This window comes from Zeugodacus cucurbitae, chromosome 2, assembly GCF_028554725.1.
Source record: "Zeugodacus cucurbitae isolate PBARC_wt_2022May chromosome 2, idZeuCucr1.2, whole genome shotgun sequence".
Classification (NCBI taxonomy): Eukaryota; Metazoa; Arthropoda; class Insecta; order Diptera; family Tephritidae; genus Zeugodacus; species Zeugodacus cucurbitae.
The window spans coordinates 31,522,295-31,547,650 of NC_071667.1; the positions used below are offsets into that span (position 1 = coordinate 31,522,295).

The 25,356-nt window shown below is 33.2% G+C and overlaps 3 protein-coding genes across 8 annotated transcripts; 1 reads left to right on the plus strand and 2 right to left on the minus strand.

Annotated features, from left to right (window-relative positions):
* Positions 1 to 25: 25 nt before the first annotated feature.
* Positions 26 to 8,056, minus strand: LOC105215772 (poly [ADP-ribose] polymerase). Its single transcript, XM_011189887.3, has 7 exons — positions 7,823 to 8,056; positions 7,621 to 7,762; positions 5,874 to 6,228; positions 5,286 to 5,810; positions 3,301 to 3,870; positions 3,013 to 3,169; positions 26 to 2,649 (listed from the first exon to the last, which is right to left on the minus strand). Exons 1-7 carry the CDS (start codon positions 7,934 to 7,936, stop codon positions 1,519 to 1,521), a joined length of 2,994 nt encoding a protein of 997 aa, XP_011188189.1. The 5' UTR covers positions 7,937 to 8,056; the 3' UTR covers positions 26 to 1,518.
* Positions 8,057 to 17,235: 9,179 nt separating this feature from the next.
* Positions 17,236 to 24,430, minus strand: LOC105215771 (uncharacterized). Its single transcript, XM_011189886.3, has 3 exons — positions 24,133 to 24,430; positions 23,953 to 24,078; positions 17,236 to 17,648 (listed from the first exon to the last, which is right to left on the minus strand). Exons 1-3 carry the CDS (start codon positions 24,274 to 24,276, stop codon positions 17,448 to 17,450), a joined length of 471 nt encoding a protein of 156 aa, XP_011188188.2. The 5' UTR covers positions 24,277 to 24,430; the 3' UTR covers positions 17,236 to 17,447.
* LOC128919907 (complement component receptor 1-like protein) lies at positions 18,418 to 22,937 on the plus strand. 6 transcript variants are annotated; one of them, XM_054225555.1, is made up of 7 exons: positions 18,418 to 19,892; positions 20,093 to 20,320; positions 20,389 to 20,604; positions 20,666 to 20,896; positions 21,614 to 21,808; positions 21,871 to 22,058; positions 22,089 to 22,912. In XM_054225555.1, the coding sequence occupies exons 2-7, from the start codon at positions 20,206 to 20,208 to the stop codon at positions 22,188 to 22,190; spliced, it is 1,047 nt and encodes a 348-aa protein (XP_054081530.1). In that variant the 5' UTR covers positions 18,418 to 19,892; positions 20,093 to 20,205; the 3' UTR covers positions 22,191 to 22,912. The 6 variants fall into 6 exon arrangements, with proteins under 6 accessions (XP_054081530.1, XP_054081529.1, XP_054081528.1 ...); XM_054225558.1 differs by having other exon boundaries at positions 18,426 to 19,892; positions 22,025 to 22,058; positions 22,089 to 22,119; XM_054225554.1 differs by having other exon boundaries at positions 21,874 to 22,913.
* Positions 24,431 to 25,356: the final 926 nt, after the last annotated feature.

Below are 25,356 nucleotides of genomic sequence, written 5' to 3' on the forward strand. Positions count from 1 at the left end.
CGCAAGTGATTGTTTCAGTGAAATATGGATCAAATTTTGTTCTAAAAGATGAAATCAAAAAATGAAAACTTGATTTAAGTAGAATGCGAAAGAAGTACAAAAAATCAGCCAAAAATTGCTCTTTTGCATTCAACTCCGTATTGAGTTTAAGCCAGGCGAAAGACTTTTCATCAAAACCAAAAAAAATGTTTTCTACTTTTTTTATTTGGATGCGAAACTCAATACTGCCACTATCGTAAAAATTAGATTGGCCTTTTAAAATTAACTTTTGGATATTTTGTCATTTAGATATTATTTTAGGTGCTCGGTTTCTAAAAAGGGCTATCACATGTTTTATTAATAAATACTAAATGAGTAACTAAATCAAAATACATTACATAATTTTTCACACTTCATACAACAAAATATATTAATACATAAACACAAATACAAATATATCTCATTTATAACAAAGAATAGCTAAAAACAAATAAGTTCTACACAATTTAGGAATATTAATGTCGTTCCCCGAAAATTTATTTCACGCTAATTTCGTCATTATGAACTGTTAAAAGTTCCCTGATTTGGCATTGTCACCAACTTAAAATGATTGATCAGGGAATGCGAAACGGTAATCAGTCGTTTCCTTTGAAATTTCTGCTAGCTCACCGTTCCGTTGTTCTTTCCTGCTAGCGAACGACACTTAGCCAATACATGACAGCTAATACGGGTACATACTTTTTATTTTCACTCATCTTCAAGTTCATAAACACAAATGTTTTTAATAGGTGTAATGCTACATGAATCAAATAAAATAACTGGCATAGAAGATAAGAGCAGCAAATTTAAACTGGCTTTTAACTTCCAAAGTTAGCATAGAAAACAAAAAGGAGTGTAGTCGACAGTTGGTGTAGTGGCTTCAACGACCCATTCTAAATAAATTCATCTTTCCAGTTTATGGTGTTCAATGTAAAATAAATATTCCAAATGCTATTGATACTTACGTCTTTATCATAAAAATTTAAAGTATAAGAATTGTAACACGATTTGACAAAGAACTATACAAGTTAAACGTACGCTTATTATTTTGCCCATAAATGTATATGTTCTTAAAAAATATTATTCACATTCAAACGCAAAAAATTTTAAAATACTGTACTGCTCTTTAGGAGTTGCTTGATTTTGACATTTGACTATAATAAGGCAATATATAATAAATTAAAAATAAAACTGTTGACTGGCGACCCCGTTGGCCGAGATTGATATCCAATAGTCTTGCATAATACATACAGTTGCCTAGCGGACACCATTACATACATTGTCTAGCGGACACACTAGCGCAAGGCTAGAAGCTCGCACAATTGGGGTGTAATAAATAATCTTCCGGATTTGTGTCTTTGTCTTTGACTTTGACTGAAAATTCTTTCAAGAACCTTTTTTTCTACTGTATTTATAATCGATAAACTTTATTATTCATTTAAATTAGTGGTTGAAAAACAAGTTATATACAAATCAGGAAAATATTTTATCTCAATTTCCTCAGATATTGTATTTGAAGTTCATACGGAAAAGATATTGAATATTCACTTGAGCAACATCGTATACAATATATTCGTTGTAAAGAAGAGATGTTTTGAGGTTCGTATCTGTAATCGGTTTACCAAGCGGAATCTCTACGCCATCGTCTTTCTTATAAGATTCTTTTGGGTCAGGCATGGTCCGGCCACGACCTATGGTACTATGTTTGTTGGATGGGAGTTTAGTTATGTATTTTGCTGAAGTACATTCCAACATGTTTCCAAGTGCTACCTCGGAGAGAAGCATTAGTCCTGTGGAGTCTTGAGTGGTGGTACAACAATAATTTGCAGATTTTGAGACCATATCTGCGAAGTATATTCCCTTGCCAAACATATAACCTGTGACAGGTGCCTCAGGAGGCGCTATTTTTAAGCCATGTGACAAAATTCCAGCAAAGTTAGTAAGACGAGAACCATGCCATAGTAGTTTTCGATTTTCAAGCTTTTTGAACGGTTTATAACGTCTGGTTTCACCCTGACGAGCCACTTTAAATATATCAATGATTTCCAGTTGGTACATTTTATGAGTTTCGGCATGAGTATTCTGAACGTATTTTTCAAGTAATTTATATTCATCTGACTTTTTATCAATAGGCTCAAGCTTTGTTTTCAATTGCTCATAATGGTTATCCAAAGGATTCACATTTTTTTCATTATTTTCTGCTTGCAACATACTGTAAGCGCATTCTATTTCCAAAAGGGAATCGAGCACTTGCCGGTGCTTCTCAACTAGATCAATATTATCCAAAATTGGTGGATTTTGAACTCCAAAGCTATGTGGGATTAAGGTGTAAAACCGATTAGTCGCGTCAATGAACTTAACTTTATTCGCATTCTGCTGTATAAGGTCGTAAATTTCACTAAGTACTTTATAAGCTGACTGAATTTGCTTCTGACTTAATTTGCCTAACGGCATTTTTTCCATATCAAGATCGAACAACATCATGGTTCTTTTCATAGCATCAACGTCAAATAAAAGTTTAATTAGGCTTTGTACAGATACATGTAATTTTGATTCGATTTTGAATTTTTCCGAATCTACAGTTTTCTGCTCCTCATAGTCAATTTCGATTGGGTACATACGACCAGGAACCTAAAAATATAGAGTTTTATATAATATTATTACGTAAATTAAGAAGTTGTTATTGATACGTTTAATAAGTTTTAATAGATTGCGTTGTTATTATAGTACATAAAATAGATTTTTATGTAATTCACTGTAGTGTTATAATAATGAATAAAATTCAAGCTTTAGATTTCTATAACGTCATTATATACTTTCAACAAAACTCAAATTAATATCACGAAAATCCATTTCTAGACTTTTTTAATCTTATATTTATAGCTCACTCATTTGGGAAAAAATTATAAAAAAACACAACAAAGTACCCCATAAGTTTAACAGTTCGTCAATATAGTTTATCAATCAATTAAAAATTTTAAGAAAGTTTCAAACCTTAACAAAACCGTCGCGGTTATTAAATTCGTTTCCAGTTTTATCGCGGTAAACGTGAAGGAATGATTGTCTGGCTTCGTTCAGGTTTTCGAAATTCTCTAATTTATGGTCGCCAATAGTAGTGCCAATCCGGCCCCAAGAACGAAATACCCAATATCTGAAATAGAGGGGTGTATATAATTTACACATGATTGTATACACACATGGTAAAGTACCAAAATGTATATTTGGAGGATATGAAATTATGATTTAAATCTTATATAATATATACAAATCTGTATATCTCACTTGTTCTTTGAATCACTTTCCAAAAGTTGCAATTTATAGTACGAATTTTTATTGCGTTGAATATCTGTTAAACCGAGGACAACACTATACTTGTCATTTTTATTCAAATATACATGAGCGACGTTTTGTAAGCCACTGTCGGGATCCACGGCCGATCCATCTTTGATCTTCAAAGTCACCGACTTTGCGACAGATTTAGTATAAATACTTTTTGATTTTTTCGTATTTACATCTTCTTGCACTATACGAGAGGTTGGATCAGTGCCCCAATCACAAAGCGTAGTACTACTGATGTAATTAATTGCGTTTGTTGGACTATTCTCGACCAAATCTAGGTAATCGATTGGTATAACATGAATACCAAGTTCTTTCGCCTTTTTCATGCGACTTCCCATATGTTCCACTTCATATTTCGATGAAAACACAGCAACAGTATTTTCAGATAACTTTGTCGTAATCTCGCCGCCTAGCTTATTCAAACGACTTTTTAAATCCTTTTCTGCATCTTTTGGGCCAACATAAGCAAACTTGAAATTGTAAAGAGGTGGTCGCTCCCGTTTCACTTTAGGTCTAAAAGAAAAAAAAAACAGTATGATAATTTTTAAATTTGTTTGATATACAGTATACTCTCGAAAAGTCAATTCTCAGAAAGTAAATAATCGCGGAAAAGTTAATCACCTTTAAGATTACACATGCACCTCGAAAAAGTAAATTTTTTAAGTAAAATAATAAATAATTCGAAACGAAGCAAGCAGCGATGTTGCAAAAACACTTACTCTCTTGTTTATCGCGTCTTTTTAGTAAATAAACTCTCCTACTTGATCCACTGGTTTAAAAATGAAAACGATGCAAATCAGATGTCAGACTTTTTGAATTGTCGTACAAAAATAGTCAGAAAATATATTGCAAAAGAAAAAAAACAAAAGAATATTTAAGATTTTTTCTCTTTATAGTAAAAACATATGTATGTATGTAAATGTAAATATGTTTTTCATGTAAATCCATATGTTTTATTGAAGCAAATAAATGAATGAATTTTTTTAGTTTAAAAATGCATTTAAATTATAAAAACAGATAATTTATGTATATATTTGGAAAAGTAAATTATTCGAAAAAGTAAATTACCCAAAATACCAATCGATTTACTTTTCGAGAGTATACTGTATTTAAAATCGTCAATCGGCATAAAAAATAATTGTCTCAAACTCTTATACTCCAAAATATGTAGCACAAAATCAGTATAACGTATTGTTTTTTAATACCGATCGATTTACTTTTCGAGAGTATACTGTATTTAAAATCGTCAATCGGCATTAAAAAATAATTGTCTCAAACTCTTATACTCCAAAATATGTAGCACAAAATCAGTATAACGTATTGTTTTTTAATACCGCAGCATGTTTCAAATTCTTTGCTGACCTAATGGTTGTTTGTAAAATCTAAAATAAAACAAATTGGCATAAATTAGAGTTACAAATATCATACTATCGGGATGACGAGACGATTTGAGTTTCAATATGTTCGCCAGTTAGCCTGAACGTGCAAGCGATAACTTATGGGGTGTGAGGTGTCGTTCAGAGGTTGAAAAAATGTTTTTAAAATTTTTTTTAATACATACAATCACACATATATGCAACGAATTCAGCATATGAAAGATACATATTTAAACAGTACTTTGTGAAACTTTTATTTAAAAATTCGAAAACTCAACCGTTTGCACTATTGCATCCAAATTTGGCCCTATCCAGGTCTCGGATACCTCTACCAGAGGACCTCAGTGTCTATGGCTGACGTTGTTCAGAAACGTTAAACGTGTATGATATCTTAATGATTATTAAGATAAAATCGTTTGAGATTTCCCCTAGGCCCCATATTTTTCAAGAATATTTAAGATTAATTTTAAAAGCAGATGATGTCAGTCCAGTCCTTTAAATTATACATGCAAATCATATTTTCCTAATATTAAATTTGTAAAAAGTACTTACTCGGTCGATTCTTCCTTTTTTAAATCTATATTTTTTGAAACAACAGCAATACTAGGTGGATTATATTTAACAATCCGTTTTTCGGTTTTGTTCTTAATTTCAGTTAAAAAGTTATACTTTTCCTTTAAGATTTTTGGTACTTTACAAGGTTTACGTTCTGGATCTATTAAAAGATTCGAACATTTGGTCCATTCCGTTAATTGACCATTGCACAAATATCCAGATTTGCTGAATAATATCTCACGACCCTTACATTCAGGACATGGCAACAATGACCCAAATGTCAACATATCTGATAACTGATTTAACATTTTTTCCGAATCTCCGCTTGCAGGTTCTTGATTATTGTACTCAAGCAAATGAATCATATCTTTTTTGTGCATTTGTTCTGCTACCAGATCACGAAGTTTGAATAGCCGTTTTGACTGCTTTTCTATTTGCTTATTGATGATTTCTTCTTCCACCTTAACATCTGGTTCAATTTTGGCCTTTTTTATAATGCTGCCACTATTGGCATCAATAGCCCTGTTTCAAATAAATAACAAAATGTTCTTTGTCGACTTGATACAAAAATGATTAGATACATACGGTAACAGTTTAAGGATAACGGTCTGATCATCTTTTTTCAAACTTTTGAACCCGGGAATACAATCGCCTTTGCTAAGCCAACCAAGTTCACCACGTAACTGCGCAAAGCATTCTACATGATGCCACAAAGGCTGTCCTCCATATTTCATTCCTACTTCGGTTGTATATACTGTTTTTCGAATTCGTACTTGATCTTTCAAAATTTTTTGTTCACATCCACGACATGCTGCTCTACTGGACTTAGCGTACTCAATTCCAAAATCTTTAATGGCATTCCCTTCTCCAGCACTGCGTTTGTTTCCTTTTTTGGTACTAGTACTAGTTGAGGTACTAGAGCTAACTTCCAAGGATTTTTCTGAAAATACAAATCGCATTGCACATATAATTCGTATGTAAATAATAAAATAAATATAATAATAAAATATGTAAATAAAAAAATTAATATTGAAATATTAAATAAGGAATAAAAAATAAATTAATTAATTAATATATGCATGTATACCTCAATTACAATGAGTACAAACACCCACAATTTATCAATATTAAATGAATATCTCAATTTTATTTCAACAACTCAAAGCTATTAAAATGAAAAAATCAAAGAAAATGTGCAAAAAATCGCTTATTTACAGTTGTTTCTACATCGTTCATCTAACTCATCCTTGGCGCCCAATCGAAAAGTGACGTTTCAAATGATCTATCGGCTTCAGTTCTTGTGCCAACCCAATCTAATACGAATGCAGAGCTAAATCCATCTTCAAACTTCGTCAAGTTCCACGCCGAAGAGCTCTTACAGTAGCCACGGGACCAAATGCATATATGTAACAACCTTGAATAATTTCCAAGCGTTGTACCAAAGTGAAACGTGACATGATAAAATGGCAAATTTTACTGAACACACTGACAAAATTTTACACAAATCACAGTAAGATCAAGATGATACTTAATATTGATTTTACTAACATATCTCACATATTAGCTTATTAGTTATATGTATACGGTATAAAGACCACCAGATCTTCGAAAATCGTAATATTAGGTATGTATATGGGAGCTAAGGCACATTGTTATAAGGAGAAGAATATCCCTGACTTTGATAATAATATTTTCTTTAAAAAATTAATAATTATGTCCAATAACTGAGGACTGAAAAAAATTATAATCCCATTGCTAGAATTTTTAAATAATGTAATATCCAGAAAAACTTCTTACTGAATTCAGTTGATATTTGGACGATTGCTTCTGAAATATGGGGTTTGACCAAGAAGTGGGCCCATTCTCAATTTTCATATATCTTAGCAAAATTAAGTGAACGTATAATCATGAATATAATGTGGCTTGGCAAAAATTAGTTAAATTGGTTGGTTCTGGAAATATCTATCTCAGATACTATAAGTAATAATGTTTGTAATTTTAGTGGTGAAATAAGTTTGCAACCCTTTCGTTATTCGAATATTATGAATATTGCTAGAATTGAATAAAAATCAAATTGTTTGTTTAAAGCAAATTTCGTAAGAATTATTATAAAATATATTTACATAAACAATTTAGTGAACTGTAAGTGTATAAACGCATAATATAAATAAAAAGTTCAATATAAGTCAAGAAAATACAAGTAAAAAATTGTAAATTTTATAAGTGCGAATATGTCAAAAACCACACCACCCATACCCCGAAATGGGGGTATAGTATTATAAAGCCGGCACAAAAACTCAATTTAACGTTTGCTAAAGCTAACAGTCCTTACCAATTTTCAATTTAATTCTTTCTTGATCTTCGAATCGGATGTTTTCAAAGTTTTCAATATCTCCAACAGATCCCGGTCGTTGCTTCTTAAAAAAACAGTTTTCATGAAACCACATCGGTTGTTTTCCATCATGAAAAGCAGACTACAGAAAAATAAATAAATGCTATTTCACAATTTTATTTCATATGTATATGTCACAAACCTGAACCAATGCTGCTAAACGAAGAGACCCTTGAGCTATAGAACATTTACACATTTTACAAGAGGCTCTACCGCTTTTAGCGTATTCACTTCTGTACGGTAAATCTATATCCATTTTTAACTTTACACAAACGACACTATTATTTTCAAATGCCCTGAAATTATTGATGAAGCAATATTAACTTCCCGGGCTTTCTCGGTTCAAAAACGTTTGAAGAAATTGAATGTATAAAATACTATTAAGCCACGTTCATACTGTGAAAATTTAGTTATCCGTCATTACGTGTTTAGACATGGAAGTTTTTAGCGATAAACTCGGTTTGTTTTAGGATAAGAAAAATATTTTATTTTTTATTTTTGGATTAACTAAAGAAAATGTAAAATATATGTGGGTACCGAATAAGTAAAACGTAAAAACGTTTCCTGCGCTAATGAGGACAAGACGAAATATCTCCTCTCATCAAACAAACAGTTAGCGCATTCGTGCCTTGGTTCCCACGTCACTGTTGACAGTCATAACTTCGAGGTCGTAGATAATTTCGTATACCTGGGAACCAGCATCAACAACACGAACAATGTCAGCCTCGAAATCCAGCGCAGAATCACTCTTGCCAATAGGTGCTACTATGGACTAAGTAGGCAATTGAAAAGTAAAGTCCTCTCTCGACGAACAAAAACCAAACTCTACAAGTCTCTCATCATTTCCGTCATACTTTACGGTGCAGAAGCGTGGACGATGTCAACATCCGATGAGACGGCACTAGGAGTTTTCGAGAGAAAGGTTTTGCGGAAGATTTATGGTCCCTTAAACATTGGCAACGGCGAATACCGCAGACGATGGAACAATGAGCTGTATGTGGTATTCGACGACATAGACATAGTCCAGCGAATAAAAAGACAGCGGCTACGCTGGCTAGGTCATGTTGTTCGAATAGATGAAAGTGCTCCAGCTCTGAAAGTATTCGATGCAGTACCCGCTGGTGGATGCTGAGGAAGAGGCATCCACTCCGATGGAAGGACTAGGTGGAGAGGGACCTGGCTTCGCTTGGTATAACCAATTGGCGCCAAACTGCCAGAAGGGGGGATATGTGGCGACCTATTTTGGACTCGGCTATAACCGCGTAAGCTACGCAAGTCAAGAAGAAGAAGATTATAACATATAACAATCTATAGCAACTATATTGAATATTAAACTGAAAATTTGTCTTCAAAATATTATTGGTCTAAAAATATGATCTTTCCTGACTGCTATACAATATAAAGTAGAATGGTTAAGAATAGTCGTTATAAAGTACGGACTGAAAAAAATTGAAATTGAATTGTTGGTGATACCGTTTACAACTTTGGGGCAACCGGAACCGAAATCGGCAAAAGCGAAATGATGATAACTGAAGCGTTTAAAATGAAATTATTAAAGCCAAGTGACAATGACAAGCGCCTTATCAATAAATAAGGGAAAATATGTACTCTGTTTGAATAGCGCCAGAAAAGTTTCACATATGGGTATGTTTTAAAGTTGGACTATGGATTTTGCACCATCCATAATGATTATATAACATATTATAGCAGCACATTAGCCTACCCGGTGCTGGAACCTTACAGACCGGTCACTTTCCCTAATAGCGTAAGAACGATAGTAAAGCCGGTTATTGTGTAATAGAGGAGGAATATCTGATGGTAAGATTGTAGAATTAAGTGTCATTCAGGTTATGCAGAGAACAAAAATTCAAGTAAAGTAAGATACAGAGCTTACGGTCAACCTCACACAGTTTTAAACAACTGAATGAAATTGATTTGATTTAACCACTAAATTACTTCTGTGTAGACGAATTCAACCTCTTCTATTAATCTACACAGCAGAGAAGCACTACAATAACCCATCTATTGTCCACAGCTATATCTTTACTAAGTTGCAGCATTTCTTCCAATCAATCACCAGTTTTGGCCTCAAAGAGAAACCGTTGACGATGCTTGGGATAATTGGGGAACATGTTTGTCCCATCTCTTAACTAACTCTGCATATGCATTTGTCATTCTTTATTTATACATACATTTTACCACACTTCTTAAAATATAACTTATTCATAAAGATTTCTTGCAAAATCGACTTTAATTTTAAACATGTTTTTCACCTACCTTCCTTCGTTTCTGTAATATTCACACCTGCTAACATGTTTTAGTTTTTATTATATGTTACTATCCATACAATTCTCCTAAAATCACAGCAGTTCGTTCATGCAAGTTCCGGGTTCATTATCCTATTTTGTTTAAGTATTTAGGCATTGATGGCATATTCCTTATCAAAAACACCTGATTTTTCCTTAAAATGTTCACATTTTATTTTCAAATTTATTATCCGCCACGATGAGTTCGTATTCGAAAATCACGTTTGTTTCCTCGTTCTCATAGGCACTTTGAAGGAGGCATGTAGTATTGTTAGTGATGCTTGGAAGCAAACTAAACGCGAAAACATTACATTTGTCCATTTATATACAAGTTACGTGGCGCATCGGACACACTTTCATACATACATATCTACATATTATAAACAGTCGTTGTGATAATGATGAGCGCGGGAAAATTGCTGTACCAAGAATATACATATATACATATCCGTAAGTGTACTTACATATGTATGCATTTTGAAATGGTGCTTGTGTAATTTGCTGAATTCAATTCCTTTTTAGTCATCATCAGTTTGCCGGTCGCCATTCATCCTGACTCCTGAGTTTCTATGGCAAGTTCGGCACCATAGACTGGCAGCCACGATTTTTTTTTCAATATGACGCCAGGCTGCCAATTTGGCGCGCTGTTAGTGGCATTAGAGTGATTTTAATATGTAAACAAGAATTCGGTTTATTTTGTCAAACGAGTCATAGTACCACCAATAATTGTCATTCTTAATGAATATACATACATATATGAGAAAATGAAAATATTACTATTTTATTTTAATTTAAAGTTATTGGCTCGCTTACTACAAAAAAAGATTTTTATTAATTATTATGTTGTTTATTTAAGTACATATGGTATATACATATATGCAGACTTATTCAATTTGGTAATAGTATCAATTATTCGGTTTTGAGTTGCGAATACAGTATTTTGTTTTAAATACATGGTAGCCATTGGACGTCGAATGATTAGTTATTTTCGTTTATTGTTGAATGTTCTGCATGTTAGCCACTTTGGCATCAACTACGCGGAGTGTTCAAAAAATAACGGGAATTGTTAAAATTTCAATGTTTAAATTTATTATGTTAATATATATGCCCCTGAAGTAGCTTAGCTATTTTCACAAATTTGTAACAATGGCTCAATCTCCATATTCGCCAGACATGACTCCCTGTGACTTTTGCCTGTTTCCAAAAATAAAGAGAACCTTAAGAGGGCCCTCGTTTTATAATACAAGCTTACAAGTAATTGCTGAAAGAGCCAAATGCTATACTAAAAATCGAGTTTGGGAAGTGTTTCAACGATTGGAAGAAGCGCTGGCATAAATACATAGTATCGAATATTTTAAAGGCAATAATATAATGTAGACGAATGAATAATTTTTTGTTTTCAAAACACGAAAATTCCGGTTATTTTTTGAACACACCACGTACATATACGTGCATATATCCATATATATTTAATGGGCAAATGCCGACTGTAAGCCTTAATCGTGATGTCACTTAAGATGTCACTTAATGTATAAGTATCAAAGGGTAAATTAAAATATTGGCGAAACGTGAGGGAAAAAACATTAAAAAAATGGATTAAATTTCAGTTTTTTCGACATATTGGCTATAAGGACACAAAAAACATTGATTTTGGGATTTACAGTCATCTAAGAACTTAAAGACGGACTTATTCTGAGAAGCTTTGCTAAAGAAAGTTTACCAAAAAAATCAACATTAAAAAAGTTAGAGACCGAAGAAAAATGTGCCTTTCTCTTACAATTTGCCACTTTGATGAAAAACTTCAACAAAAATTTTTGTATGAAACCATGATTGTAACTCAAAAAAGTAATGATGCAGTTCGATTCGTAGGACCCGAAATAGGGGGAAACCGTCGAATTTGGTCTTGTCTTTTTTTTGGACTATCACAGTGTAATAATTTATTGTAAAAAAATCACAACAAGCTACTTTTGCGCATTTACATTGTTAATCTGCTTATGTTTGGATCAATACAGATATTCAAAATGTGTTCAATATAAATGTTTATATGTGCATATACATTAATTAGTGTATATGATTTCCACTTTCTGGTTCTGTAAGTGATAGTAGCTTTCCATTATCATGTACGTCACTGAATTTAGAAAAATAAAATAAATATCAGTATAAAAAGGGAATAACAGTCTTTGCATATAAACATATAAGAGTAAATCATTCAAAGAAAAAAGTAGTGAACTAAAGAAGTACTTACTGTTGTGTGTATGATCCAGGAGCAGAATTAGATCGCCCAGCGCGAACAAATTGTTCAAAACGAGTAATATCACGAGAATGTGATTGATGCAAAATTTCGCTACCGTATGGGTTTCCAAATGAGTGATTTTTGAGCATTGTTTTTATTAAAATCAGTGTGTCTAGTTTTGGAATGCTTTGCACAACTGTATTCATGTCTTCTTCACTAACCTTGACCAAGTCACAGTTCTCACTCTCATTAAGCGAGATGCATTTGCAGACTAAAAAGAAAGAGGCCGAAATGCGGGAGTATCGACAGCTTGAGAAGCTGGCCGGAAGAGGTAGTGCTCGAAAATTTTATAAAAAAATTAAGCGACTTAACGAAGGTTTCAAGACCGGAGCATCGTCATGTAGAGACCATGGTGGTAATCTGGTAACCGATGTCCAGGGCATACTGGGATTATGGAGGGAACACTTCTCCGACCTGCTGAATGGCAGTGAAAGTACAACACCATGAGATGGCGAACCAGATCCTCCAATCGATGACGATGGAATAGATGTTCCATTTCCCGAACAACCGCGCCGTTAGTTCTGCTTTTTCCCGCCTGGATAAGGAAGCGTAGCGAATGGGTCTGGAGGTGAATGAGGACAAGACGAAATATCTCCTGTCATCAAACAAACAGTCAGCGCACTCGCGTTTTGGCTCCCACGTCACAGTTGACAGACATAACTTTGAAGTCGTAGATAGTTTCGCCTATTTGGGAACCACTTGTAATGCACCAACAATTTCAGCCTCGAAATCCAACGCAGAATCACTCTTGCCAACAGGTGCTACTTTGGACTGAGTAGGCAATTGAAAAGTAAAGTCCAATCTCGACGAACCAAAATCAAACTCTACAAGTCGCTTATTATTATCGTTCTGATGTATGGCGTGGACGAAGACAACATCCAATGAGACGACTCTCGGGGTTCTCGGGAGGAATATTTTAAGATTTATGGTCCTAGGAACATTGGCAACGGCGAATACCGCAGACGATGGAACAATGAGCTGTACGAGTTATACGACGATATTGACATTGTTCAGCGAATGAAAAGACAGCGGCTACGCTGGCTAGGTCATGTTGTTCGAATGGATGAAAACACTCCAGCTCTGAAAGTGTTCGATGCAGTACCCGCTGGAGGAAGCCGCGGAAGAGGACGACCTCCACTCCGATGGAAAGACGAAGTGGAAAGTGACCTGGTCACTTGGTGTTTCCAGATGGCGCCAAAAAGCAAAAAAGAGGAATGAGTGGCGCGCTCTGGTGGATTCGGCTATAATCGTTTAAAATGGTTCATACGTCATATATATATATATATATATATATATATGTGTGTAATGAATTCTACATGATGGGTAAAATTTAGTTAATTTATTACAAAGCGGTTACAATTGATTAATACAACTATGATTAAAGTATAAAAGGTTTGGTAAGTAATGACAGCAATGTTTTGTCACTACATTACTTGAGGTTGTATTAGCGAAGGAAAGGATATATTTAAAGTATTAATAGACATACTACTATTCTCAAAACCAAATGAATAAGTAGCATGAAATATGTCCGATTTTCTTCTAAGATGGGTTTGAATTTTTATTTCGTATGTAGATGACAAACCCTTGCAAACGTTTTAAGGATCACGATTTGAGGACATGCATATGGACCCTTATTTGGAAAGGTGCGTCTGCCCAGTTTATTGATGTCTCATAGGACTAAGGGTAGACATTAACGGCCTAAAGTTGTCCAGGGCCCAATGGGCCGAAATATGGATGTCTGTAGTAAAAGATTCCAGCACAAGAAAATTCATCAACCCACGTGGCATGCTCCTGATCGAAACACACGCAAATAAATCGATCATGCTGTGATAGACGGAAGAAAGCCGAACGATTTTCTATTCGATATAAGGGAGCTGTTGAACGGCATCTCAAACTCACTGCGTACCGCTGCTGTCGAAATAATTGGTCTTTGGAAAAGCCAAAAAACGAGCTTGTCCTATGAGAATTGTCATTTCGCAGTGGAGACTTCTCACCTCGTTACGTTGTGATCGACCACAACACGTGCGGGGTGGGATAGATATTTAAAGCTGAAGAGGGAAGCGAGACGCATTTGCAGACGTAAAAAGTAAGAGGGCGAAATGCGTGAATATGAAGAGCTTGAAAAGCTGGCCGACATGTGTAATGCTCGAAATTTTTATGAAAATCTGAGGCCAGACGGGTTGCGAATTTTCGCAGCAATACAAATTGTTTAAATCATACAAAAAAGCAACAAGACTCAAAATTTGTAATTTGAACTAATTCAAACTAAAGCTCAGACAAAATTTTATGAAACTTGTCAAATTTGTCGACAATCGGTAAAACTACTCACTTTGTGGTAAAGCACTTTATCCTTTTTGTTGTTTTGAACTTTAATTCCGATTACTATCTGATGCTATAACAACCTTGATAGTTATTTACCGTTAAGCTAAAAACTATACGTTGTATAACTAAGTTACCAATTTAACTTTAAAATGAAATTTAGTAGAGATTATCAGTGTAAATATGGACAGTTCGCTGCGCCGTAAGTGTTGCCTTTGCGCATATTTTAAAATGAATATATACAATATATTTGAATATTTGAATTTTATAATTTATCTTTTGTACGTAATTTGCAAATACATATAACAATATGCAAAATACACATAATTAAAATATATTAAAAAATCGAGAATAACGATAAAAATTAGTTAATGAAATACATTTTTTTGTTTTGAAATGATGCATACAAGAAGTTGAGAAAATTATATGAAGATAATGAGAGAAAAACACGAAAAGAGTTTTCGAACGCAAATTTCTCGTGTGACGCAATGGATGACAGCAAAAGAGAATCTCCCGATAATTTGCGACAGGAATTTATTAAAGAAACATGCTGCGTATATACAGATAAGTCCGATTGAGGCGGAATATAAGATAAAGTTAGATAAATAGAACATTTATTAATACAAATTCGTATGCACTTAAATTCAATAAAGTCCGCATGAGGAACTTCCACTTCTTCAGATGGAATTGAAGAATGCACAGCAAATAGTACACTCCCCCCGACTCTGTTCAGTCGATCGCATCTAAAGATTTGAAATTCACTATTTAATATTTCGTTATCAAAGATATGAGGTTTAAGCCAAGTTTCAGTAAAAGCGATGACTTTAAAATTACAATTAGTGCTGTTCAAATACAATTCTTTTAATTTTGTATTTAAACCCCTTACATTTTGATAGTGAATTTGTAATGAATTTTTTATAATTAGTTTTTTGAATCCGCGGCATTTTTTGGAATATGAGCAATTACAGTTTGTTTTTGTTGCTTTTGCTCGAATTCGCGCACGAAAGCACCAGGTGGCCAAAATGATTCATCAAGTAGCAATTGAAAATTAACAGCTGAAACGCCAATCTTGAAAGAAGATATGTTTCTTTCGTATTTAAAGTTAAATTTTCTGACATCAATATCAATATCGTTAATTTTTAATTTCGACGAGATGTAAAACTTTATATCTTCGATTGTGGTATCCGAAGCGAATCTCGAAACGAAAATAGATTTTCGTTGAGGTATTACTACCAAATTTTTTGCCACAAACTCAGAGTTAATAGGAGGCGGATCCTGAATAGTTTTCCGCTTAAGGTTATCGTTAATTGTTTTCGGAGGATTAAGCACTTTTGAAGAGGAAGGCTTCTCTCCTTGAGGGCAAGGAGATGAGAGATTAATAAGGTCTAATTTCACCGGTGACATACTTTTCACGGACAAAGTGGCAGGTTCCTCATTAGACGGACGTTTACGTTTTGATGAAGGCTTAGCATTATCATCTTGATCATTTAGGCATTTAAATGATTGAAACAACACTTCATAATGCTTAAATTTTTCTGTAAGGTTTTGAAGTTCTCGACCGATTTCTTTAAAATTATTGCGCGCCTGTTTAAAAACTTTAAATAATTCAATATCTGTCGGTCTACACTTTAAGCACGACCAGCGCAGACCCTTTCCATCGAGAATAGAATCTAAGATTCTACCTGTCAATCCAGCACATTTAAGATGGGCAAGCCCGTCACAAAGCCAACAAGAAACAAAACGATCAGAATCGCCTTTAATAGTACAATTCGGAAAATTGCAAGTCATTATGAAAAAAAAAAAAAAAATTAAATTGAAGGAAAAAACAGAATAGTAAATAATAATAAAAATTAAAATATGATATAATAGTAAATAGAAAAACAATAATAGTTATACTGAATTAGCCGAGATCACAACCAATATAATAGTGAGCAGTTTGAGAAGCACTGAGCCACTTAAAAATAACACGCAAACAGCTGTGAGCAAAAATGAAAGAAAAAAAGACGAATCAAAAGAAAAAGAGCAAATTAAAACAAAAACAATATGCAATCGCACAAACAATTGCAAAGTAGGAAATAAAATTGATAATTGATAACAACAACAAATGATTTAAAAGACTCGGCACCAGAATTTAAGAAAATAGTTAAAATACAATTAAAATTTAAATATAACACAAAAGCAAATTAGCACAAATACTTAGCTTTAGATTACACTTATTAAAAGTAAACTTTCTTTAATTATATTAATAAATTTAAGCACAAATTCAAGAACCGAGAAAAAATTAAACTTCACAGTTTGACGTGTTGTCAGATAATGATCGTGATTAATGAATATTTCAATTTTATTACAACAATTCAAAATTATTAAAATGAACAAAAGCAACTGCGCAAAATGTCGCTGATTTACACATGATTCCAATAGTTGTTTCTACATATGTATGATAGTGAAATTCTGCTCTTGTTTTCCTCTGCTCTGCAATAAAACCTTCCAAACGGACTATCACATGCTCCAAGAATAATTATTTTTCTAACTCCACATGTGTACCAAATTCCAAGATAATTCAATACAAATAAACTAAATACAATATCGGCTCTATCTTACCTAATTCAAATCTTATTTCATAAAATTAGATGTGCAAACTTTTTCTATATTCATTTTATTTATATTTTAATATTTAAAATAAAGTCGAATATGTATACACAAGAAACCAAGGATTAAAGATCTTATACTAGTTTAAATGCATGCGGCTCAAAAAATCCGCTGTCTACATAATTCATAATTTTGCTCGCACACTGTTATAATTATATCGTACTTTTAAATTACTAATTAATTCCATAGGCTATTTATTTCTAGGATAGGTTATTATACTCAATAGTTGCTTGTGTTGCACCAGTCAATGGGGATTGCGATGCAACACCTGTTACTATTTGTTGTGCAATTGGGTCACTTAAAGAGTTCCGCCCTTCCTGAGTGCTATTATGGTCAAAATGTTCATCATCAGACACATCCGTACTTGAAACGTCACCAATTGTGCATAGTGCTTGCTGCGTCTGGAAGAAGCAAAACAATAGTTAAGAACATATGATCAAGACCTGCAAATTTAGTCATATTACTAAAATTAAATTACCTTACATTTCTCTAATTAAATAGAAAGAACATAAAATAAAATTGAAATATTAACGGGTGTACAGTCCCCATGCCAATATATAAAGTATTAGTATATATGTAATTCGATTGATACAATAAAGAAAAAGCAATTGTTTGCTACACGATTATACGATTTATTATTAGCGGCGGAGGCTTTTTTGCAGCATTATAGCATTCTAAAGGTTTGACAAAACCCATTTTGAGCATTTCAAGCTTGAAATTTTTTCTGAACTGAACCCGTTTGTTATCAAAATTTTGTTATTCTGATCCAGTAAGAATGTACTATGTTTACTGATGTATAAATTGTATTTAACTAATACAGTAAACCCTGTCTAAGCTGAACACCTGCGGTTCAGCACTTTTTGTCCAAGTTACGCGAGTGTCCATGTTATGAAGAAATGATTGTTTGTGCTATATATTAACTAAAATTGTATTAGCCTTTTAATTTGAACCAGTTGAATTTTCCTAACTCGAATCACCATAATCCACAAAAAAAAAACTTCCAGTTAGAAACTCTTCCAAGTTACGGAAGGTAATTTGTATGAAATTTGACTTCTATTGCCAATTCAAGTGTTCGAGTTATGGAAAAATTCAAATGATAGCAGTTCGAGTTATGGAAGTTCAATGTATTTATATGTACACTAGCAGACCCAGCCACACGTTTTGTGGCTAAATTAGTAAATCTTTCAATGCAGAGAAAAAATTCTTACGCATAAAGACGAAAACGTTATAGCCGATAAATTTTAAAATGATTGATAGACATTATTGTAGATCTGTGTTAAGCGTAAATCACCATAATTTGTATAACTTTGATTTTTTTAATCGTATATTAAAGAAATTAACAAATTACTAAATTTCATAGTAGGTTTTATCTTGGCTTTGGTGACGATATTGATTATCTTCTTCACAGAATTTATGTTACGCAGCATGATGACAACTCACACTACTTTTAATTGCAAGTGAGTGGGGATAGTACAGCAATTTAAAATAGTCTGTGGGATAATTGAATACGTCCTCCTGGTTTGTAGCTGTGTCAACTCTCCTTTAACGAAATTCTAAATTGTCGCATTAAGATCAAAGTGATCCTTGTTTTTTTTACCACCAATATATGTCATTCAATAAGCCATTTATGTTTACTATATTATGGTTTCATGTCAGGAAAAACACGATGAATAAGCTCCTCTTTCGAGGCCATGAAGTAACAGAAACCCGTTAAAAATGTTATTAATCCATCGAGGTGTCAACTGCGTCGCTACCATTTTCAACTATTTCTACAATCGCAGTATGATATTGTTAAAAAAACACTCGTATGTTATTTGTTTATTGGCGATTCTTTATGTGTCGCCACAAATTAAATGATTTTAGGAATGTGATTAGTTCGTCAGCAACAGTTGATCCAGGAATAGTCTGGCGAAAATCCCCTGCCAACAGAATCATGGCTTCACCAAAAATATTTTCATTGTCGCGTAAATCTTTTAAAGTCCTGTGCAGTACCTCCAGCGACTTGAATATCTGGAAAATCTTCTTTATAGCTCTTTTTTTTGGCGATTTTGCAGACTGGTGTTTGGTTGATTTGCAATTTAGGAGTAATTTCAAGGCCGAATTGCCGTTTGTCTGCCTACTAACAGGTGCCAAGTTGCCCCTATTCCCATTATAACTGGGCGTTGAAAATGAGTGAAATCGGTTCAGGAATTACCTCAACCCTCATGTACTATATATGCTGATTTTTGTTATTCTATTGGACTTTATTTCAAATTGTGTGTAATAAAATTACGTCAATAAATTGCGAGAGTATAAAATGTTTGGTTGCCTTTCCCTACTTGTTACAAATTGTTTTGGGCTATCGACATAGCCTTATACAATTGAACAATGATAAAAATATTTTAATAAAGCAACAATGACAACTTTCAAAATATTATTATTTTTTGTTTTGTTTTTTTTTTTTATAATTTTGTTGTCAATTCAAATAAAATCATCTTCTTGTTATCTTCCTCACAATTTTTCGATATATACTAACTTTCTAATACTTCCCGGGCCTTCCATAAATATTTCAAAACTAAAATTAGCCAGATCGGTTTGGCTCTTCTTGACTTTTTTCGAGACTAACGACACACATTGTTTGCATGGGTGATTAGAAAATTGTGGATGTAAGACTTTTTCAAGCAATTTTTCTAATTTTTCTCTCCGTAAGAACCATCCTGGTACCTCTAAAAACATTCTAAACAAAGAATTTGCGAAATCGGTTCAGCGGTTCTCGAGTTATGCGCTTAGCAACACATTTTGCGATTCATTTTTATATTATAGATTATTTTAAAAATTCTTCACTTTTTACAAATGTTCTTTACAGTTAATCATTGCGATATATCCGATCTGGGAAATCTCAGTTCACCGCTCAAATACAATGTGTTCGATTCAAATATACAAAGTTTGGAGGGCTATCAATATTTCACATGGAATAAGATGATCAAAGAAAGCTCTTACTTTGAATTTACCTGCGAAGATGGATATAAACTGGATGGCGAGAATCGTTCAACCTGTATGAATAATGGCTGGAGTAGTGCTGCACCTACTTGCAGTAAGCTGTGTTATATTTTGTTACAAAATAACACGTGTTTTTAAATCAATTAAATTCTATATTAATAGTTCCCTTGTGTGATCTAAGTCTGGTTAGTCCGTGCACAGCGCCATTACTCTGTCGACACAATCACAAAACATCTTTCTTTAACTTTGGAAACAGGGCTGACGTGGTGCTTCCAGGGGTACATGTAGACTATAGTTGTGAAGATGGTTATGAACTGGATGGGGCAATGTTCATAACATGTACGAACAATGGATGGAGTAATAGGATTCCTACTTGCAGTAACTTTCGCTCGAGATTTTGGTTTTATTTTCTAATTTACATATCGTCCTTTATTTTTAGAGGAAACTGTTTGTGATGTTAGTATATTTGCGGACTGCACTTATCCGTTAAAGTGTAAGATATATGATCGAACGCTACGAAAGTATAAGAGTATCTACAGAAGAGACATCCCGGAATTATCAAATAACGAAAATTTATATGTAAATTGTGAAGATGGCTACACTCTGCAAGGCTCACAATATTTAGCCTGCAGAGGAAGAAAATGGGATGGCATTATGCCTAAATGCTTTGGTATGTATTTGGTATGGTTCATATTGTTCATGCACTTCTCATCATTTAGGGTCAATTTGTTGCCGAAATGTGGAAAAACTCTGATTTACACCGTTTATGTTTTATATTTGGAGCGAATATTTAAGTTCGGTTGGGACAAGAATGATAGAATACAAGATTACGACATTCGTTTACAGTTAGCTTTTTTGAATTTTGATTTCCTGTTGAGCGCTCACGATCCCAGAACACGAGAGCAAAACGAAAAACGAAAGAAAAATTGACAAATTTCACGGTGGTACAAAACAATAAAACCAAAACAAAGAGCTGAAGTCAAGACTAGTGCTTAATTATTATTTAAAATTCTAAGTGAAAAATGTATTAACTTGAAAAAGAATTCCGCAATGGCGGAATTAAACAACAATAGTACATAAAAGTCGTAGTTGGAAAAATGGCGAACTTTTTGTAACAAAACATATAATTTTAATTATAAATATGCTTTATTATATTGGATCATTTTATAGATGACGATTTTAGGAACCACGTTCATTGTGATATTTTATCTGCACATTATTCAATTTGGTTCACTATGTTTCATATTTCCATTTGACAGTTCTTATGTTGCCTATTCCCTTTCGTGGGTCGTGAGAGTGTCACTATGTCGTAATCTTGTCTTCTATCATTCTTGGGTTGGGAGACAATTCATCGTTTTCTTATATAATTACAATTATTTCTTTTAAGAGAAAATCTCTAAAACTTGTGAGCAGGAGATATTAGATAACTGCATTTATCCAATGATTTGTGAGAGATTCGAGTCAGAGTTCAGTGATTTTATAAAAGTAAAGTTTAGTTGTGAAAATGGTTATATGTTGGATGGCGGAAACTCTTTAACTTACACAGATGGCAAATGGGATCACAATCTGCCCAAATGTATTGGTACGTATTTTAACTATTCAAATAAGCTACATATATGACTAGTTTTACTAACATCATTTCAGTAGCACATTCTTGCAGCGGTCATCTCATACCCATCTGTGAACACCCTCTTATTTGCACGCTTTTCGACGCAAAGTCAAAATCCAAGCAGAAGATAATTAATAATAATATTATTCAGTCCACAAATTATACTCTAGATACGCAAATTATTTTCAGTTGTGGATACGGTTACAAATTAAAAGGCGCGGAACAAACCACTTGTGGTTCGAATGGTTGGAGTCATGAGCAAAGTCTGAAACTACCGCAATGCAGTGAGTTAATTTCTCAATTATTTAATCTTGTTATACTCTCGCAACAAATGTTGCTAAAGAGAGTATTATAGTTTTGTTCACATAACGGTTGTTTGTAACACCCAAAACTAAACGAGTTAGATATTTAGTATATTATATATACCAAAGTGATCAGGGTGAAGAGTGGAGTTCAAATCCGAATGTCTGTCTGTCCGTCCGTCCGTCCGTCCGTCTGTGCAAGTTGTAACTTGAGTAAAAATTAAGATATCTTGATGAAACTTGGCACACTTATTTCATGGCACCATAGGAAGATTGCTTTGAAATGAGCAAAATCGGACCACTGCCACGCCCACAAAATGGCGAAAACCGAAAACACATAAAGTGCCATAACTAAGCCATAAATAAAGCTATGGAAATAAAATTTGGTATGAAGGATCGCACTATAAAGGGGCATATTTGGATGTAATTTTTTTGGAGAAGTGGGCGTGGCCCCGCCCCCTACTAAGTTTTTTGTACATATCTCGCAAACCAATAGAGCTATATAAACCAAACTTTCTGCAGTCGGTTTTTTTAGCCACTTCCTAATACAGTCCAAAAAGGAATGAAATCGGATCATAACCACGCCCACCTCCCATACAAAAGTTAGGTTGAAAACTACTAAAAGTAGGTTAACTCACTAACGAAAAACGTCAGAAACACTAAATTTCACATAAGAAATGGCAGATGAAAGCTGCACTCAGATTTTTTTACAAAATGGAAAATGGGCGTGGCGTCGCCCACTTATGGGTCAAAAACCATATCTCAGGAACTACTCGACCGATTTCAATGAAACTTGGTTTGTAATAGTTTCCTTATATCCCAATTATTTCAAATTGTGTGTAATAAAATTACATCAATAAATTGAGAGAGTATAAAATGTTTGGTTGCCTTTCCCTACTTGTTACAAATTGTTTTGGGCTATCGACATAGCCTTATACAATTGAACAATGATAAAAATATTTTAATAAAGCAACAATGACAACTTTCAAAATATTATTATTTTTTGTTTTGTTTTTTTTTATAATTTTGTTGTCAATTCAAATAAAATCATCTTCTTGTTATCTTCCTCACAATTTTTCGATATATACTAACTTTCTAATACTTCCCGGGCCTTCCATAAATATTTCAAAACTAAAATTAGCCAGATCGGTTTGGCCCTTCTTGACTTTTTTCGAGACTAACGACACACATTGTTTGCATGGGTGATTAGAAAATTGTGGATGTAAGACTTTTTCAAGCAATTTTTCTCTCCGTAAGAACCATCCTGGTACCTCTAAAAACATTCTAAACAAAGAATTTGCGAAATCGGTTCAGCGGTTCTCGAGTTATGCGCTTAGCAACACATTTTGCGATTCATTTTTATATTATAGATATATATTTCTACCTATGTATGTATCTAAGAAATTAAATGGAAATAAAACACTATTATAACACGAAAACGGTTGCACCGACGGTGAAGATCTTAATTTTAGAGAGGATTTTGTCAGATGATACTTATGTATATATGAATATTCTTGAGGAATCAAATGATATTAATAATTCTGGACTGCCTTTCGTAAACGTAGGGTAGACGGATATTTCTCATCAAAATTTTGTTTTTTCAATACATTATAGATAAAAATATTTGAAAAAAGAAAAAGATCTACCTACAAAAAAATCAATAAAATTCAAGGCGTTTCCACAGACATAAATAATGGCCGCAATTGGTTGACGTATACTTTAATAACCTTATTTGGTTAACCACTGATGACAAAATATATTTGCATTGCAATTCAAGAAACTAAAGTTTGAAAGCAAATATTCAACAAAGTATACCTTTTTGATTTTAGGAAAGCTGCCTTCTTTTATTCGTGTTAATCGCATCAACAAGTCATAATGTTGTTCCACTCTTCTTAAACAAGTCTCGCAAATAGTTTTAGGTAAGGGATCCGTCGGAGAAATCTAAAAATGTATATAAGATTTAACTTACTTCCAGAAATATACTAACAAACTCACAGTAATGGGAAGATATCCGTTAATCTTCTCTACTAAACATAACTTCCTACCCTGGTCGCCATAAATATGTATTACTATTCTGTGCATTTCAGAGCAAAGACGACAAAGAAATCCAGATATGCAAGCTCTCTCGATGCTACCCATTATATGAAACGGTCGTGGGCACAGTTATTTTACCACTTCTATTCATTAAATTTTAAATAAATTTTAATCCAAATCATTAAAATATTTCGTTTAATAGAATTATTCACACATTTATATATATATACATCAAGCTAGTGATGAGAGATCACTGACATCTCACTAATTCACAAAAACGCCTGTAGGGAAATTGTAGCACTTGAAGTGCGTAACGATATTATATGATAGATTTTGCAACGATATCATCGTCGTATGTTAGTAAACAAGTTAAATGAATATTTTTATTGTAATTTCATAAGTTAAATTAATTACTAAAAATGTGTAAAAATGTTATATATTATATTAATGTATAAATATGTAAATAACTAATTGATTTAAATGAATAAAAATATAAAAATTTCAAATTTTTAAAAGAGTTTGTGTGAAATTTACAAACGAAATTTCTTGTGTCAAAACGTTGGAAATGTTGAAACAACATTTAGTGATTCAACCAGTCAAAAACTCAAGTTTACGATTAATAAAAATCGCAACGCACACTAAAGTATTTACTTGTTTCTAATAACGCCTTAAAGAAACTAAATGACACATAGCAATAAAAATTGACAGAATAGTGGCTGACAGTTGTGCCAACCTGGGGAAAAATTTTAAAATATTCTTAGCGGAAAAATTTAAAATGAGATTTTTCGGGAACTTATTTGACAGAATTTATAGCTTGAAATGAGAAAACAGATCAATCACATTCTGGTAATAAATGGATAACGAAATAAATTACAATTCAAACAGGTTTATTTAACTGATGAGTAATAAAATAAATAATGAAACAACCAGTTTATATTCGCAGATAGATATTCAATCAAATAATTCTTATAGATTGCTTTGTTAATGAAACATTAACATATTTTTGGCCAAAAGAGGGAAAAATGTGAAAAAAACTTAGGCTATACATTATGCCCCAAAACCATGAGGCAGCTTATCACACTGTCGTAAGGATAAGAAATTATCTTTCTTTACCTACTCCTAGAATAAAATCAACCTATCTGATAATAAAGTTATTAATTACTGATAACCGATTGGTAACAGTAT